Here is a 14,812-nt window from a genome sequence, read left to right as displayed (position 1 = left end):
GACTCAACTGTGCCCCTAGTTCATCATTTTAACCATCTTTTCGTTTTTGCTTTCTACTAAAACAATTTTGATCAAAATGAGAGTCGGATTAACGTACTTGTTCGATTTTTGATTTGAAAAACATGCAAGTCAGGCAGCAAGCACTGAAAATTTTCCTTTTTTGGGTCCAAGACAATGGTCCGATTTTGGAAAATGGAATAGTTTTCGAGAAAATAGTCAACTTCAGTAAAAATTTTCAAAAACTATTTTTCAAACAGCTGATGCTTAACAAGCATGGAGCTTACCCTTCGAGACGCGCAACCTCGGATCGGAGGCAATGGAAAATTGCCCCTGGTTTGAAGGGGGGTGTGAGGCAACGGAAAGTTGCCCCTAGTCTGAATGGCGTCTCACGACGGCTTGTGGCAACGGAAAGTTGCCCCTTGTTTGGGATGGTGCCGCAGCAATCCGCAGACAGTCTTCATTGGCGGTGGTCGAGCTCTTGGACACAGCGATGGCGAAGACGGTCACAACACATATATGGACACAATCACCTTGAAGAGTGTTGGCCACTAGACTTTGGGGATGAAATCGAAACCATTGCATGGACTGAGATGCTTATGAAAGCGTTGGGGGCTGGACTTCATGATGAAGTTGCCTACGTATCCCAAACATGGGAATCAAGCCTTACGTAGTTTCGGTTAAGGTCCACTCGGGTATTTTAACCTTCACTTTGTTTGGCTCTCACTTTTGCCAAGGTGCCCAATGCGGGTTTTCGACCTTGCGAGCTTCTTTTCATTTTCTATTTTTTTTTCTTCTCTTTTTTTTTCTTTTCTTACTTTTTTTTTCTTTTTTTTCTTTTTTCTTTTTCTTTCTTTTCTTGCTCTAACTTTTGCCTGGGCCACCCTTCCGGGTTTTCAGCCCAGCGAGCCTCTCAAAGGGTAAAAGTGTAGCAAGTACATGCCAAATGTTTTTTTTTTTGAAATTGAAGCCTCTCTGTGTCTAGGAGAACGGCTGTTGCACTGATTTGCGGAGAATCCATCCCGGTTGCTCTACGAGCTTCTTCCGACGAGATCTACTCCTTCTGATTCGGCTTTGGTGCCTCCTGCTCGAGGGCTGTTTCAAAACTGGTCACACGGGCCTTTCACGACATTTTGTCCGTTGAACTTTCTGAACATTCTGAACGGGTTCAAACTCGGAAAACAAATAGGTTGAATCTTGAGGCTGAGAGCGATCCTAGGCTGCGCAATCTCAAGAGCGATTCCACACAGGTCTTCGCAAGGCCGCGTAAAACATTTGCTTTTGAAAGTTTTTAAGGAAGCGACGAATCGCTCGTGCCGAAGATAGTGTGGAACCAATCTGGATCAGGCCAGGGTCCTTCTCAGTACTCACGCCGATAAGCATGATTTCATTCATAAAAAGGCTTAGCACGCCTTTCTTTCTCTCAAAATGATCAAAATTTTACAAAACCCGAGGAATTCCTTCCTCTTCGTTTTTATCACCGCAGTGTTCAAAAGGTTTGTTTTTTTTGAAAATTCTAGGTTATTGCAATGAGTTTGGCACACAGGAGAGCAGGCGAGATGTACTGTCAGTCCAATCAAATTCTCTGGCACTTATGCTGAAAGCGAGCATGAAGTTGAGATAGCAACAGCTGTTTCAATCGGCTCTATTGGTGCAACTGGCCCCTCGGCAGGAACAGACTCAAAACAAAAACAGATAATTACAAAACAAGACGGTGTTCGGGACAACAACCCCTGAATCACCGGGTATTATATACAACAGGGACTGACTCGATACAATCAGACAGACCCTTAAGCAAAAAAAGACTGACTCCAGACAAAGAGACAGACTCAAAACAAAAGACTGACTCGACATCCAAGCCAAGATTTACAAAACTCGGTTTCACCGGTGCTCAAAAATGCGTGCCAGACGCTTCAAAAATACACCAAATGTTGCCCGCAGGCAATTCACTTTACATACTCGCAGTATCTGAGCCCTCGAAATCCAACAACTGAGTGGTGACGGGCTTGCCTGAGGTGGGCGGTAGGATAACCTTGTTATCAATCAAATCCTGCACTTCATGACGAAGGCGGGAACATCCATCGGTGCTGTGACCGGACTGTTGATGGTACACGCAGTACAAAGTAGCATCATGGGTGGTGGGGAGATTCTTCGGGAGTGGCCGGGGCTCCAAAGGCTTAAGATGCCCATTCTTCGCCAATATTAGCAATGCCCTAGACAAAGGCATGTGGAGGTCGTGAAAGACCCTGCGCCCTCGGGGCAGGTACTTTGCAGTTTGAGGATTCTTGCCAGATGCGCTGGCGAAAGGATCAGCTGGCGCTGCCTTGGCTTTTTGAACCTTCCCCGGTGCAGGGTTGGGAACTACAGGAACTGTCTGGGCATGACGGGGCCCATCCCGGTTTTCTGTCTGGCTTGAACTGCCTTTGATCGGAGTGGGGAAAGCATCATCCACAGCTTTGGTCACTATTGCAGACGTTTGTTGTTTGTTCATCCCTCTGGCCTTCAAAGCCTCGACTGACCACAGCAGTTGTTCAATAGGGTCGGCGTCTACCTTTGCCTTGTCTTTTCCTTTGGCCTCAGCCTGATCAAGGGTCGGGGTTGATACTAGCGTGTCGTGGCTATAGCCGGAAGCCACCTCTGGCTGGCTGAGCTCTATCACAATCCGCCTTAGTAGCGGGGGCTCCTGTGGTACAAAATTCCCGGCATACGGCGCCGCTGGCGGTGAAGCCGACATTCCATAGGCGAGGTCTGCCACAGACCTTTGGAGATCGCCTATCATCCCCATCAATTCGAAGGTGGTGGGCTCACGAGTCTGGTATAACTGGGGAGCCCAGACCGGGTGCACAACGGGCAACCTGGGCGGATATGACATACTGATGCTGGCCTCATTCTGCGGAGTGGTTCCCTGCTCCGATACAGCTGCCATAACCACAATTTCTTCTGAACTTTGTGCCGCCATAAATCCTGCCTCAGCAAAGGGGAGACACTGGCTGTTCTGTATCAACTCTGCAACTCTCTGAACTGAAAGAAAAACAGACAGCATTTCAGCCCAAACTGATCAAACACGGGTGTAGCCAAACAATTGTACCCTACTGCTGATCACTGTTCCCAGATTTCTGTTCCCAAAATACTGAATCTGATACCCGCGGATAACTGATTCCTGATAACTGATTCTCAACAATACTGATTCTGGCGCCTTCGGGCCCGATACTCAAACTCGTAAACTGGTATATGCGTTCCTGTAGAGATACACTCTAAAAGCACATAGCAAGTAAAGAGAACAAAACACCCCTATGTTGGGGTAGGGTTTCCCCGTCCTATTTTGTCAGGAGCTAGGGTTTCACTACGCACACAGCGGTTTCAAACAACCTATAATCGGGTAAGCAACATGTCCTAGCTGGGAATGGTCACTATGGATTCCGAATATGCACTAGGTCGAATGGTCAAAAGGGTGCCCCGGTAAACCGGGGTTTGTGTTCCCACACTGTCAGAGCCCATAGCCGGTCAGCCTTATGGACATGCCTTGACAAGACAAGCCTCCGGCAAACCGTTCAGGAATGGCAGATGGCAAACACTGTGTTCCTAGGCGCACCAATGCACATGCAATGCAAAGAAACACATAAATGAGATCAAAACAGGATATCATGAGTTCGAGTCAAACTCTCTAAAAATCCCCAGCAGAGTCGCCAGAAACTGTAGACAGCGCCCGCGTGGGCCTCGTGCTACAGTTCGGACTCGATTTGTGTCACGGTTCTTAATCTGAACCAAAGAGTCCAAATCTAGCAAATCGTTTTGAGAAACAAATTTTTGAAAAAGTAGTGCCAAACATGGACTGCTTTGCCAGATACAGAGTCGCCACCTAAATATTTTAAAACGGGAGAATTTAGGAAACCCTGACTCGGTGCCGAAGGCCACGTGTCCGTCATCACCGGAGTTGTCTCGGCTCGGGAGCTTGGGTACGATCGGGGAAGGTCAGCTATGAGCACCCCCTTTCGCCCGGTCCGAAGACCGGCCTCTACTAACCGTGATATCCGTTTTTGAAAACTTTACGTGTTCTTATTCCGATTATCAGCCTAGAATTACTATGTTATGCGCACAGCAAACAAGTATAGACTAGATTGCCTAATTTGGAAATAAACATTGCATATCCGTTCGGTTTGAAAATGCTTTGGAATTTGCTACTCGCAAGTAGGCTAAAATGCGGATTTCAACGAGTTTTTCCAACTCAAACAATCCAGCCTTCACCCACAGGCATTCAAGCAATTACAACACATAAGCATCTAGCCACATGTTAAGCATGCTGTCATGGTAACATTCACACTCATGTGATATGCTGAAGCGGAAATACTTACATAGTACTCCGTGCCAAAACAAAGAACTTGTTAGCAAACATGCATGATCCAAGTCCATGTTAAGTGCCTAATGCATCGCATACAAAGCATTGCTAGAATAGGCTCGGCTATCCTAAACATGTCATGTGAAAATGCACAATTATCACGTATTCAGTTCGGAATTGAAGTACTGATGCAGTTAGCGTGATGTACCGAGCCTAATGCATGTAATACGAATGCATGGATGCACGCATGCATAGCATAAGGTATGCTAAATTAAACGTGCCCTAATCTACCATCATAAGCAGGTAAATAAAAGGGAAGAAAGACGTGAGGTTGGAAGACATACACACACTCACGCACACTTATTACAGGTTTGCCCTCGCTCGGAGGGACTGAATAAATATTACAAATTAATTAACTACGCAAGCTAATTAATATTACAAATTAACTAATTTAATTAACAAATTAAATAAATTAATTAAAGCAGGAAAACGCCTCGAGAAGCGTGCCGCCATGCGCAAGCTGCCTCTGTTTTCCTTCCTTTCCTCCTCTGGAGACTATCAAAGCCTCAGGACTGATCCCTTGGACAGAGAGGATCACCACCGGCTGATTGAGATTTCCACCGGCAGTGTGGTCTGGCCATCGGCACAAAATTGAAGCTGTCGGCAGAGAAAATGGTGCCGGTCGGCACATTACACTGCCGGTCGGCAAAGAAAGTCTGCTGGACCTGCAACTCACAGCAACAGAGGGCAAAACAAGGCATGGCAGCACAATTCAAAGCATGTATGCACCAACCATGTCTCTTATCATTGTAATGACTCAAAGGGACATGTGCCTCGGTTCTCGGACCACCAATCACGCATTTCCATGCATGATGGCCCAAAGAACCGAGTATGCAACTTTGGTTTCAAATGCAATGCAAACCAATCAAACAAAACTCCCAATCCCTATCACCCAAGTCAAGGGACAAGGAATGCATGCAAGATGCAATGCAACCTAGGCATACAAGCTAGGAATGCAACATGGCATGGCAAGGCACTTATGCAAGCATACAAGCATACATATGGCAATGCAAATAAATGGAAAGATGGACTTATACATGAATTAGGCAGCTCTAATAAGGCCTAAAACAGTGGCCATAATGACCAAAACAAGAAGCCAAAACACATGTACACATATACACATGATGGAAGGCCTACACTTGGGCACAAATCAAGCAACAATCAAGCACACTTGAAAGGGATGAACAAGAGCAATTAGCATGCATTATAAGCTCTAAAATCATGCTAATACATGGTGCCAAACCAAGCAACAAATCAAGCCAAGCATGCACCAAATGGCCTAAGTGTTCAAAGCAAATCAATGAGGCATTGAACTACACTTAACAAGACCAAACAAGGCATGCAAAGAAGGACCAAAATTAGAGGTTTAGCATGTTAAAACAAGGCTAAAGGACTCTTTAGATGGCATCTAAATGGCCCAAATACAAAGACGTACACCATGGCCAAAACATGGAGCATTGCAACACATGCTTTCAAAGCATTAAAGAGACATGCGAGGCAATCCAACGAGCATGGGAATGGGACTGAAATGGCATGTAGGATGATTCCAAATCATCAAAACAATGCAAAGATTGCATGCTACACATGCACATATTCAAGGCCAACAAGCCTAAATACAAAGGAGCTATATAATGCATGCAATGATCAACCCAAACGATTATGGACAGAGCTAAAACATGGCAAAATAAGCACATAATCTTCACAAATGCAAGCCTAAAACATGCTCCAACAAAGGCTAACAACCTAGAACATGTTAAGGCACAAATAAGGCATTACATGGCAACTATGCTAAACATGCATGAAGTTCCAAAACCAACTTGAAATCATGTTATATCATGGATATATAAGCATGAAAAACAAACCAAATATGCTCAACACACACTCAAGCATAGGCTTCCTTAAGAGGCCAAAATATGTCCTTTTCAAGGACAACAAGGAGAGGGGGTGGCCCTCTCCTTCTTAGGACTTCAAAGCATCATCTTCACCACTGAAATCCCTCAAGATTTCAGTGGTGAAGAGACCTCAACACCAAAATCCCGGAGCTAGCACAAAATGGCTCAAAATGAGGCCTTTTGAGGCCTAAGGGTGGTCAAAAACCCTCAAACAACAAAACACTCTTAATAAACAACAAAGAGGGCTTAAAAACAGAACTTTTTTATGTTATACAATAAGCACAAAAACAGCTCTAAGACTAGTAGAAAATCAATGCAAAAATGGGGGAAAAAGGGACTAGTTTCTCACCCTTGTAGTCCTCTTCAACAATGGTGCTCCAATGGCCTCCTTGAGCTTGAATCCAACACCAAAACTTCAAAACACACTCTTTAGAACCTCAGCTCCAAGAGGAAGGTGAAACACTAGGTGTTTGTGTGCAATAGTAAGGCACAAAACACCTAGTGAACAAAATGAGAGGGAAAGAGAGATAGATGTGTGTATCTAATCCTAACCCTAGAAAACCAGAGCTTCTCTCTGTATTTTCCTCCCTCAAAAATGTCTAAAAGCTCTCTTTTTTGCCTTAGAGAGAGCCTCCCTCTATATCCCTCTTGTAAAGCTTACAAGACAAGCCTTGCAAGAGGGAGATCCCTCCATACACGTGTATGGAGGGGAGCAAAAGCAATACAGCTGTCTAAAAATATCTGCAAAAGCAGATGAACAGCAATCGGCCGGCAAAAAATGCCATCTTGGTCAAAAAGAGTGCCGGTCGGCAACAAAAAGTGCTGACCGGCAACAAATAGTGCCGGCCGGCAAACTATATTGCCGGTGGCATCTAGCCACTGCCGGTGATGGGTGGGGATGGTCTACAAGCCCCACTCTGCCCCTCCAAGGCAAGATGCAAGTGTTTGGTGCAAAACCAGACACTAAACGGTCGAGTTCGGGGATCCTGAGGCAAGGCGCGAGAGCCGAGACCTCCGAGAACTCCAAACGAACACAAACATGGATAATCACCGAGTGTTCAAACGGTGACGTCCAAGTCTTGAGGACGGTAAAAAATGGGGTGTCTACAGTGTGTGATTGAAGTCGCTGATTGCTGACTCCCTTTCAGTTTTGTGTTATTAGATATGTCGAGTTTTGATGTCATCCTCAGCATAGATTGGTTGTCCTCCTATCATGCGATCATAGACTGCTACCGTATGAGAGTTACCGTGTGCACATAGGGTGGTGATTGTTTCTCTTTTTTGGGAGATAAAACTAATAGATTGTTGTTGCCATTGTATGACGCACATGGTCGAGGCGAACTTAGCTTTTTTCTTGGAATCTTATTGGATGATAGGAGTGGTATAGTTTGGGGTGCATTTCCTAGAGTGGTTTGCGGGTATCTAGATGTTTTTCTTGAGGACCTCATTGAATTACCCCCTCACCGTGAGGTCGAGTTTTTTACAGACTTGGTGCCTGGCATGGCACCTATCTCCATGTCACCCTATATATTTGCGCTAACAGAGTTGCTTGTTTTGATGTAGTTGCAAGAGTTACTAGACAAGGGCTTTATATGTCCTAGTACTTTGCCACGAGGAGCACTGACTCTCATTGCCAAAAAGAAGAATGGTTTATTGCTGTAAGGCCCCTAAAATATGTATTTACTTTTAAGACCCTAATGATGAATTATTTTCTTAAAGCCCTTGTTTACTTGAATTAATTCGAATCTTGTCGATTAGCAAATTACTATATTTTTTATTTTTATTTTATCAAAACAGAAATTCCCTAACCTAATTTAATTCTACCTAGGTTACATGTAGTTAACTTCAAGCCCTCGTATATTTTTTTTTATTATTTCAAAACTTGCCCAAAATAGTACTTATATCTTGTACCTTGGTATGCCATCAATCTTGCTATATATTTATGTGTGTATATACACCTTAAGGGATGTGCCTAGGACCAAAATTAATAAAATAGTCACCCAACACACTTCCCCAAGGCCGGCCCTCCTAGGGAAGGGAGAGAGGAGCCAATTTTCTAAGATTATGATTATGAAATCCTAGAGAAATACAACCTAGTGACCTACCTGGATACAAAATCCAAGAATTAGTTTTATTACAACTAGACGTGGCCTAAACCAATGGAACACACCTCCTAAGTCTCTTTCATTCCTTTAGAATTCAAGCAAAATCCTAACTTTCCATCCAATTCCAACTAAAGGGCTTTTATGTCATTTTACCCCAAATTTGCCTATATATACCACACCCTCCCTAGCTTGCAAACATACACACAACACACTCACTCACACACACATTTTGGTTAGAGAGAGGGAGGAGATCAAGGAAGAGAAGTCTAGAGGAGGAGAGGGGAGAAGAAGAGAGTTTCTTGTGCAAAGCTAGAAGGTAAGCCACCAACACAACCTTCTCTTCATTTTCTTTTCTAATGCATGTTCTTTTAAAGATTTTAAGTGATGTTTCAGATCTGTTATTATCATGTTCTTATGTTCAAAATACCAAGATTTGAGTATTGTTTCCATCTCTCTTGTATTTTCCTCATTTTGGTACAAACCATCTTCCTTTTGTACAAATCTCTAAACTTTTCAAGGGTACTCTTTCAAAAAAAATTTCTAAGTTAAACATGTGATAGTTAGCATATTTTCTTTACAAAAGAAATGAAACTTTCCCATGGTGGAACCCCTTTTTTATAAATTTCCTTGTTTTGGGCATTCCACCTTAAAACCTATTTTTTTCAGTCAACTTTCAAAAATTCCATAAAAATGTACAAAAATATTCTGAACCTATATTTATGTCAAAACCTTCCTTAAGGAGTTAGATTTCAACTAAAATTGGTTTCATCGAAAAACATTGAGTGGTTTGCAAGAAAATCAAGTTTTCGTAACAGTCGACAGATCTGGGCAGATTCTGGACAGATTCTGGAACAGTGCTGGACTATTTTCTAAATAACTTAAAATCGGGAAAAGCAATCCCATTTCTGAAAAATATTCTAGGAACTAGATCAAATTCTCTACGAAACATAGGAAAACCAAGTCCGATGGATGAACCTAAGTAGTCCTTCCATATTAACCTTCATGTGATGTTAAATCTGGAAATTTGTTATGTTTGGATGTTTTATATCCTTGTATTCATGAAAATGTTTAATGACCTATTATCATATCTTGGCATAATGTTGTATGGATATGTTATGTTAATTATCTTCTTATCTTGAGGAGGCATGCTTATGTGAATTTTATTTTATCGTTTAGTTGGACTAACCTTGACTTAAAACACTTAATTCAACAGGAAACCTAATTGGGTGGGTATTGGGTTTTCGAACATTTGAGTAATGAAAAGATGAGAATATGTGGTATATGGTATGTTGGGATGCGTTCCCTATTTAAAAGTTAAAGTCTTGCGCAAGTGGTTTTCGGAACCCTTGAACGGAGCGGTTGTATTCGGACCCTAGGTGGTTTGGTGTAAGGAGGGATTCGGGCAAGGACCTATTTTTACCGTCTCTTTTGAGGCCCTGTGGTTGGCGCTACACGGTATATAACCGTTTGTAGGCATCCGAGGTTAGTTCTGTAACAAAGCAGCAAAAGAGGGGGCATACCGAATAATCCGCGTCCGATTCTTGTGGTTGGGAGGACGGAATCTCTTTGGGGGATTTCTAGTTTACTGACATCTAACTTAACTATTTATTTATTTATTGGAATATCATGCTTTACTGCTTGATGTTATATTTTGTGATTGTGTATTGGACTAGGAAAATGGGGTAGCGTGTGTGCGTGTGTTTACTGGACATTCAAAGCTCACGGCGTATCATGCCAGGTGACGAAGAGGAACTCATAGCTGGAGATGTCGAACCTGAAACATTTGAAGACTTTTGGCTATCCTAGAATATTAGAAGTTTCTTTTTGATATTTTTGTAAGACTCATGTGAGGTTTAAAACTTTCTTTTTGAGATGTAATGTAATGGAACAATCTTTTTAATAAAGTATATTGTGGTTATTATGTATTATATCCTATGTATGTACCTTATCGTTGCTTATGAGACCTTGTGCCAATGCCTTGTAAGATCTGTCAAAAAGGTAGTGCGCTGCCTAAGAAAGCTGGACTTAGAAGGGAGGCTATTTTGACTCCTCCGGCGATCTGGGATCTTACTTGGTTATTGACCATAGGACTCACTAGTAACTCTCCCTTGACTACAACCTATAGTGTAGAATCGGGGCGTCACACTTTGGTATCAGAGCCTAGGTTCAACCCTTAACCCTCGCAACCCTATACGCGACTCTAGAAGCCCGTACCCCTTATCTTATTTTATTCTATCACACTATTATAAGAAGATTGACTAACAAAAATCTATTCCACCTTAGGATGTCATCGGGAGGCTACGTCAGTACCGACTCATGGGGTGTTTTTCGTATGCAAGGAAGGAGGGCTATGTCCATCAGCCCCTACTTTAGCCGCCAACGCTGTGAAATCACCGCCGAGGAAATGATCAAGAATGAGATACGTAAGGTGGAGACAGAATACCCCCACTATACGAGGGCGCAGAAGAGGTCTTTGGTGCGACGCCGCCTACAATTTCTAAGCCGGGCAGCAAGGAAGGTAGTCTGAATGGAGCAAGATGAACAGAAGATGGACTCCCTGATACACCGAGCTCTGACCACCATAGCACCGACTCAGGCTGAAAGCCACGAATCTTGCTACCACGGGCCAGGCGACAATCAACCAATGGATATGGTGTAGCCACAAGAGCAGTAGGGAGCGAACCTAGCCCACCCTATAGAGATATCATCTGAACACAATCCCCCCTCACCAATGTACACCCCCTGCTCTCCGGGGTAAGCCACCGACTCTACTGATGAAGACCCAGACGAAGACTTTGATGGGTCGGGAAACGAGAACTAATTTTATGTAATAACCCGACCCTCGTACATGATTTCTTAAATGTTTACTGTGTAGCTCCGTGAAAAATTATGATTAAGGAAGTGAAATCCATGTCTATGAATGTCTATCTGTCTCACAAGGAAACTATCTGTCACCATCAACGCGTTTGAATTAGAAATTGGAAGCCTTAACAGCTTAATTAGCTGAAATTGATTATATATCCGTAATCAGCATAATTTTTAGATAATATTAAGCATGTTCGTGAAATTTTAATTTTGGAATGATTAAACGATCCATTTTTGTCTTATATGCCTTACTTATGCCTTACTTATATATATATATATATATATCTCTAAGCCTTTAGGAGCCTTGATCAAAAAACAAACAAACGTGAATACCATTTTTGGGGGAAAAGAGGAGAAATCGGGGGAGAAGGGATTCCACAAGGAAGCTTGGCAAAATTGTTAGAGGTGTAGGATTGAATTCAAGGTAAGCTCAAATCCTTCTTGCTATGGTCACTTAGAGTTTGTATTGATGTGTATGTTTGATTCATGTCTAATTCATGCATGAATGATGAGGGTTTCTCTTACTTGGTTGCTTAGGCATCTAGATTTGGGTGTGGTATGAAAGTATACTTCAATCTATGGTTTTCTATCATCACTTCATGGAATTATGTATATATCATGTGTTATGTTTCAAAGATATGAAAGAACTTGAATTCAAGAGTGGAATTAGAGAGGGAGATGACTTTTTAAAGCTCCTAATCTTGCTTAATTTATGATACTCAAGGTAGAATTCATGTTATAGTGAAGTTAGGTGAGTACATTGCATTAACCTAACCTTGGGTTGCATGTAAAAATGGAATGAATACCTGGTTGGGACTCGAATGAAGGTCCAGAATTTCAGAAAATTCGCTTGGTCCGCTCGAGCGTAGGAAAGCCCGCTCGAGCGGGAAAAACCACCTCTCAGCAGTTTTGTGCAATTTACAGTCCGCTCGAGCGGCCAAAGTTACGCTCGAGCGGAGGACTCATTTTCAGGAAAAATTAAATGTTTGTTCAGCTTTGAGTGCTTGTTTCTCTGGTATTTTTAGAATGTTTTACAGATGATTTTAAAGTGGTTGTAAGCATGCAAGGTGTAAGACTCAGGAAATGCTTTATAAAAAAGAGAGACTAATGTATTACTTGTGTGCAGGGCACATTCCAGAAGGAAGCAACACGCCATCTCAACACTGTGAGTAGTAGTACTTATGTTATGCAATCATGTTAATGTCTCAAGCACGTAATGCTCTTATGCATGTTTAAGATATGTTAATGTTATATGTAAAGAAATGCATTTACAAGGGCTATATGCCATTTTCAAGGGCCTCGTGCCATATGTTCAAGGGCCTCGTGCCATATGTCCAAGGGCCTCGTGCCATATGTACAAGGGCCTCGTGCCATATGTTCAAGGGCCTCGTGCCATATGTTCAAGGGCTTCGTGCCATCATGTTTCAAGGGCTTATAGCCACAAGCTTATGCCACGGGAATAGGCCTAGGGCCATTATGAGCTAAATGCAGAATCAGACAAATCATGTGCGTGCTACATCATTTTATGTATTGATGTATTTAAGCTTCAAGTCAGATGTCTTTCATTATGTATTACTACTCATTGGGCTCGGCTCACTCTCTATTATGTCTGTTTCTGTAGGTTATCAGTCAGGGGGTCAGTCCTAACTTTGGCGCTGTCCCTTTTGTCAACCTTTACATGTTCAGGCACCATACCAGGCCATTTATTTTTGTGAAGCTGCTAAGATATGGGTCTGCTTTTGAGAGCCACCTATGGATGTTGTACTTAACTTTTATATTCCTTTTGTTATGCCCAATTATCGGGCTAGGACTGTAAATGTATATGTTATACACTATATCCAAGGATATAGTTTTAAACTTTATCCGCTTTTGATGTTGTATGTAATGCATGAGATCCTGGCATATTAGAAATAGCTCAATGGAGTGTGCTTGCATTTTTGTTATATTAATATTTTATGCTTCCGATAAGGCCCCGTTCGGTGTGTACACCAGTTTTTATGACAGGTCTTGCTTAGGTCATGCCCAAACCTTTAGGGGCAGGTGTAGGGTGTGACAGTGGTATCAGAGCACTAGTTGCTATCTCACACACGGATCCATTGAGCTGTAGGGTGTCTAGAAAGGATTTAGGCCTCATGCATGACATCCTAAACATATAAGACAAGTTCGATGGCAACATTAAGTGTACTCTGATAATACTAACCATGTCGCATTATGTCTATAGTATTGAATTAATTGTTGTGTAGATCATGGTGAGAACGAGGATAGAAGATGTGGAAGATGCCACCTCAGCACGACTGGATAGGATGGAAATGATGCTTATGGAAATGGCAGAGACCTTACGGCAACAACAGCAACAGCCTCCCCAACAGCCGCCACCACCACCAGTACCCCCACCTGTAGTGCAAGATTTTCATGCTGAAGACCGAACTATCACCCTCACTAAGGAGTTTAAAAAGATGAAACCGCCAACCTTCAAAGGAGGAATAGAACCGATGAAAGCTGAGGCCTGGGTATTGGGCATAGAGAAGTTATTTGAAGTCTTTCCCTGCACCGAAGCTCAAAAGGTACAACTAGCGGCCTTCACTCTTGAAGACGAGGCACGGAGGTGGTGGATGCTTACGAGGACAATCCATCCAGAGTTAACATGGGATAGATTTTTGGGGCTGTTTTATGATAAATATTTTCCCCAAAGCATGCGGGACAAAAAGGTGACAGAATTCGAGACTCTCAGACAAGGGAACAAGACTGTTGCTGAGTATGAGGCCCAATTTGCAGAGTTAGCCCGGTATGCACCGCATATGGTGGACACGGATTATAAAAAGGCACGAAAATTTGAAGGGGGTTTACGGGGTGCCATCTTGGATCGAGTCAATATGTTAAAGTTGCCTACCTACGTAGATGTGCTGGAGAGGGCTGTTATAGCTGAGGGAAACCTTGCTGCTCAGAACCGGATTGCTGAATGAAAGGGAAAGAGGCAAAATAATCAATGGTCAAAGGGAGTGGCTACTCCACCAAACAAGAAACAAAACTCAGGGACTTCGAATACTTCTGCCCCTAATCAGGGTACAATTTCTATTTGTTTGGAATGTGGAAAGAGGCACCATGGGATATGCCAATGGAAGTCTGGAGCCTGTTATCAGTGCGGAAAAACGGGTCATTTGATAAAGGATTGCCCTCAGAGGAATCAACGAAATGGTAACAGGACTGCTACTAGCTCAGCAGGGTCGACACCAACCACTAATGCCAAGGCGCCGGTCAAACCTAACAACAATAAAGACATAGCGAGACAAGGCAGGGTGTTTGCATTGGTTCCAGGAGATGTGCAGAATGCAGCAACAGTGGTGTCAGGTACATTTATGGTTCACGGTCATTCTGCTTCTATCTTATTTGACTCTGGCTCTACTCATTCCTTTGTGTCAAAATTATTTGCACAAAACTTAGACAAAACTGAAGAAACACTGTCTTATATGTTATGTGTATCCTCATCTATGGGAGATTTTGTGCTTTGTACTTCTGTTTATTGTGGTTGCGAACTCGAGCTTGGGGATGTCCGGGTA

The 14,812-nt window shown here is 42.8% G+C and overlaps 1 protein-coding gene across 1 annotated transcript; it reads left to right on the top strand.

Annotated features, from left to right (window-relative positions):
- The first annotated feature begins 13,501 nt into the window (after positions 1-13,501).
- On the top strand, positions 13,502-14,218 carry LOC145807246 (uncharacterized). The gene has a single exon (XM_082905200.1). The coding sequence runs from the start codon at positions 13,502-13,504 to the stop codon at positions 14,216-14,218; it is 717 nt and encodes a 238-aa protein (XP_082761326.1).
- Positions 14,219-14,812: the final 594 nt, after the last annotated feature.

This window comes from Camellia sinensis, chromosome 14 (assembly GCF_055761805.1).
Source record: "Camellia sinensis isolate YWXY chromosome 14, ASM5576180v1, whole genome shotgun sequence".
Lineage (NCBI taxonomy): Eukaryota > Viridiplantae > Streptophyta > Magnoliopsida > Ericales > Theaceae > Camellia > Camellia sinensis.
The sequence above is the reverse complement of the archived record's forward strand: the minus strand, read 5'-3'. Positions and strand labels throughout refer to the sequence as shown.

What these genes read in the sequence shown, in the direction of transcription:
- LOC145807246 (XM_082905200.1), top strand. Translation starts at nt 13,502, where the DNA reads ATGGTGAGAACGAGGATAGAAGATGTGGAAGATGCCACCTCAGCACGA.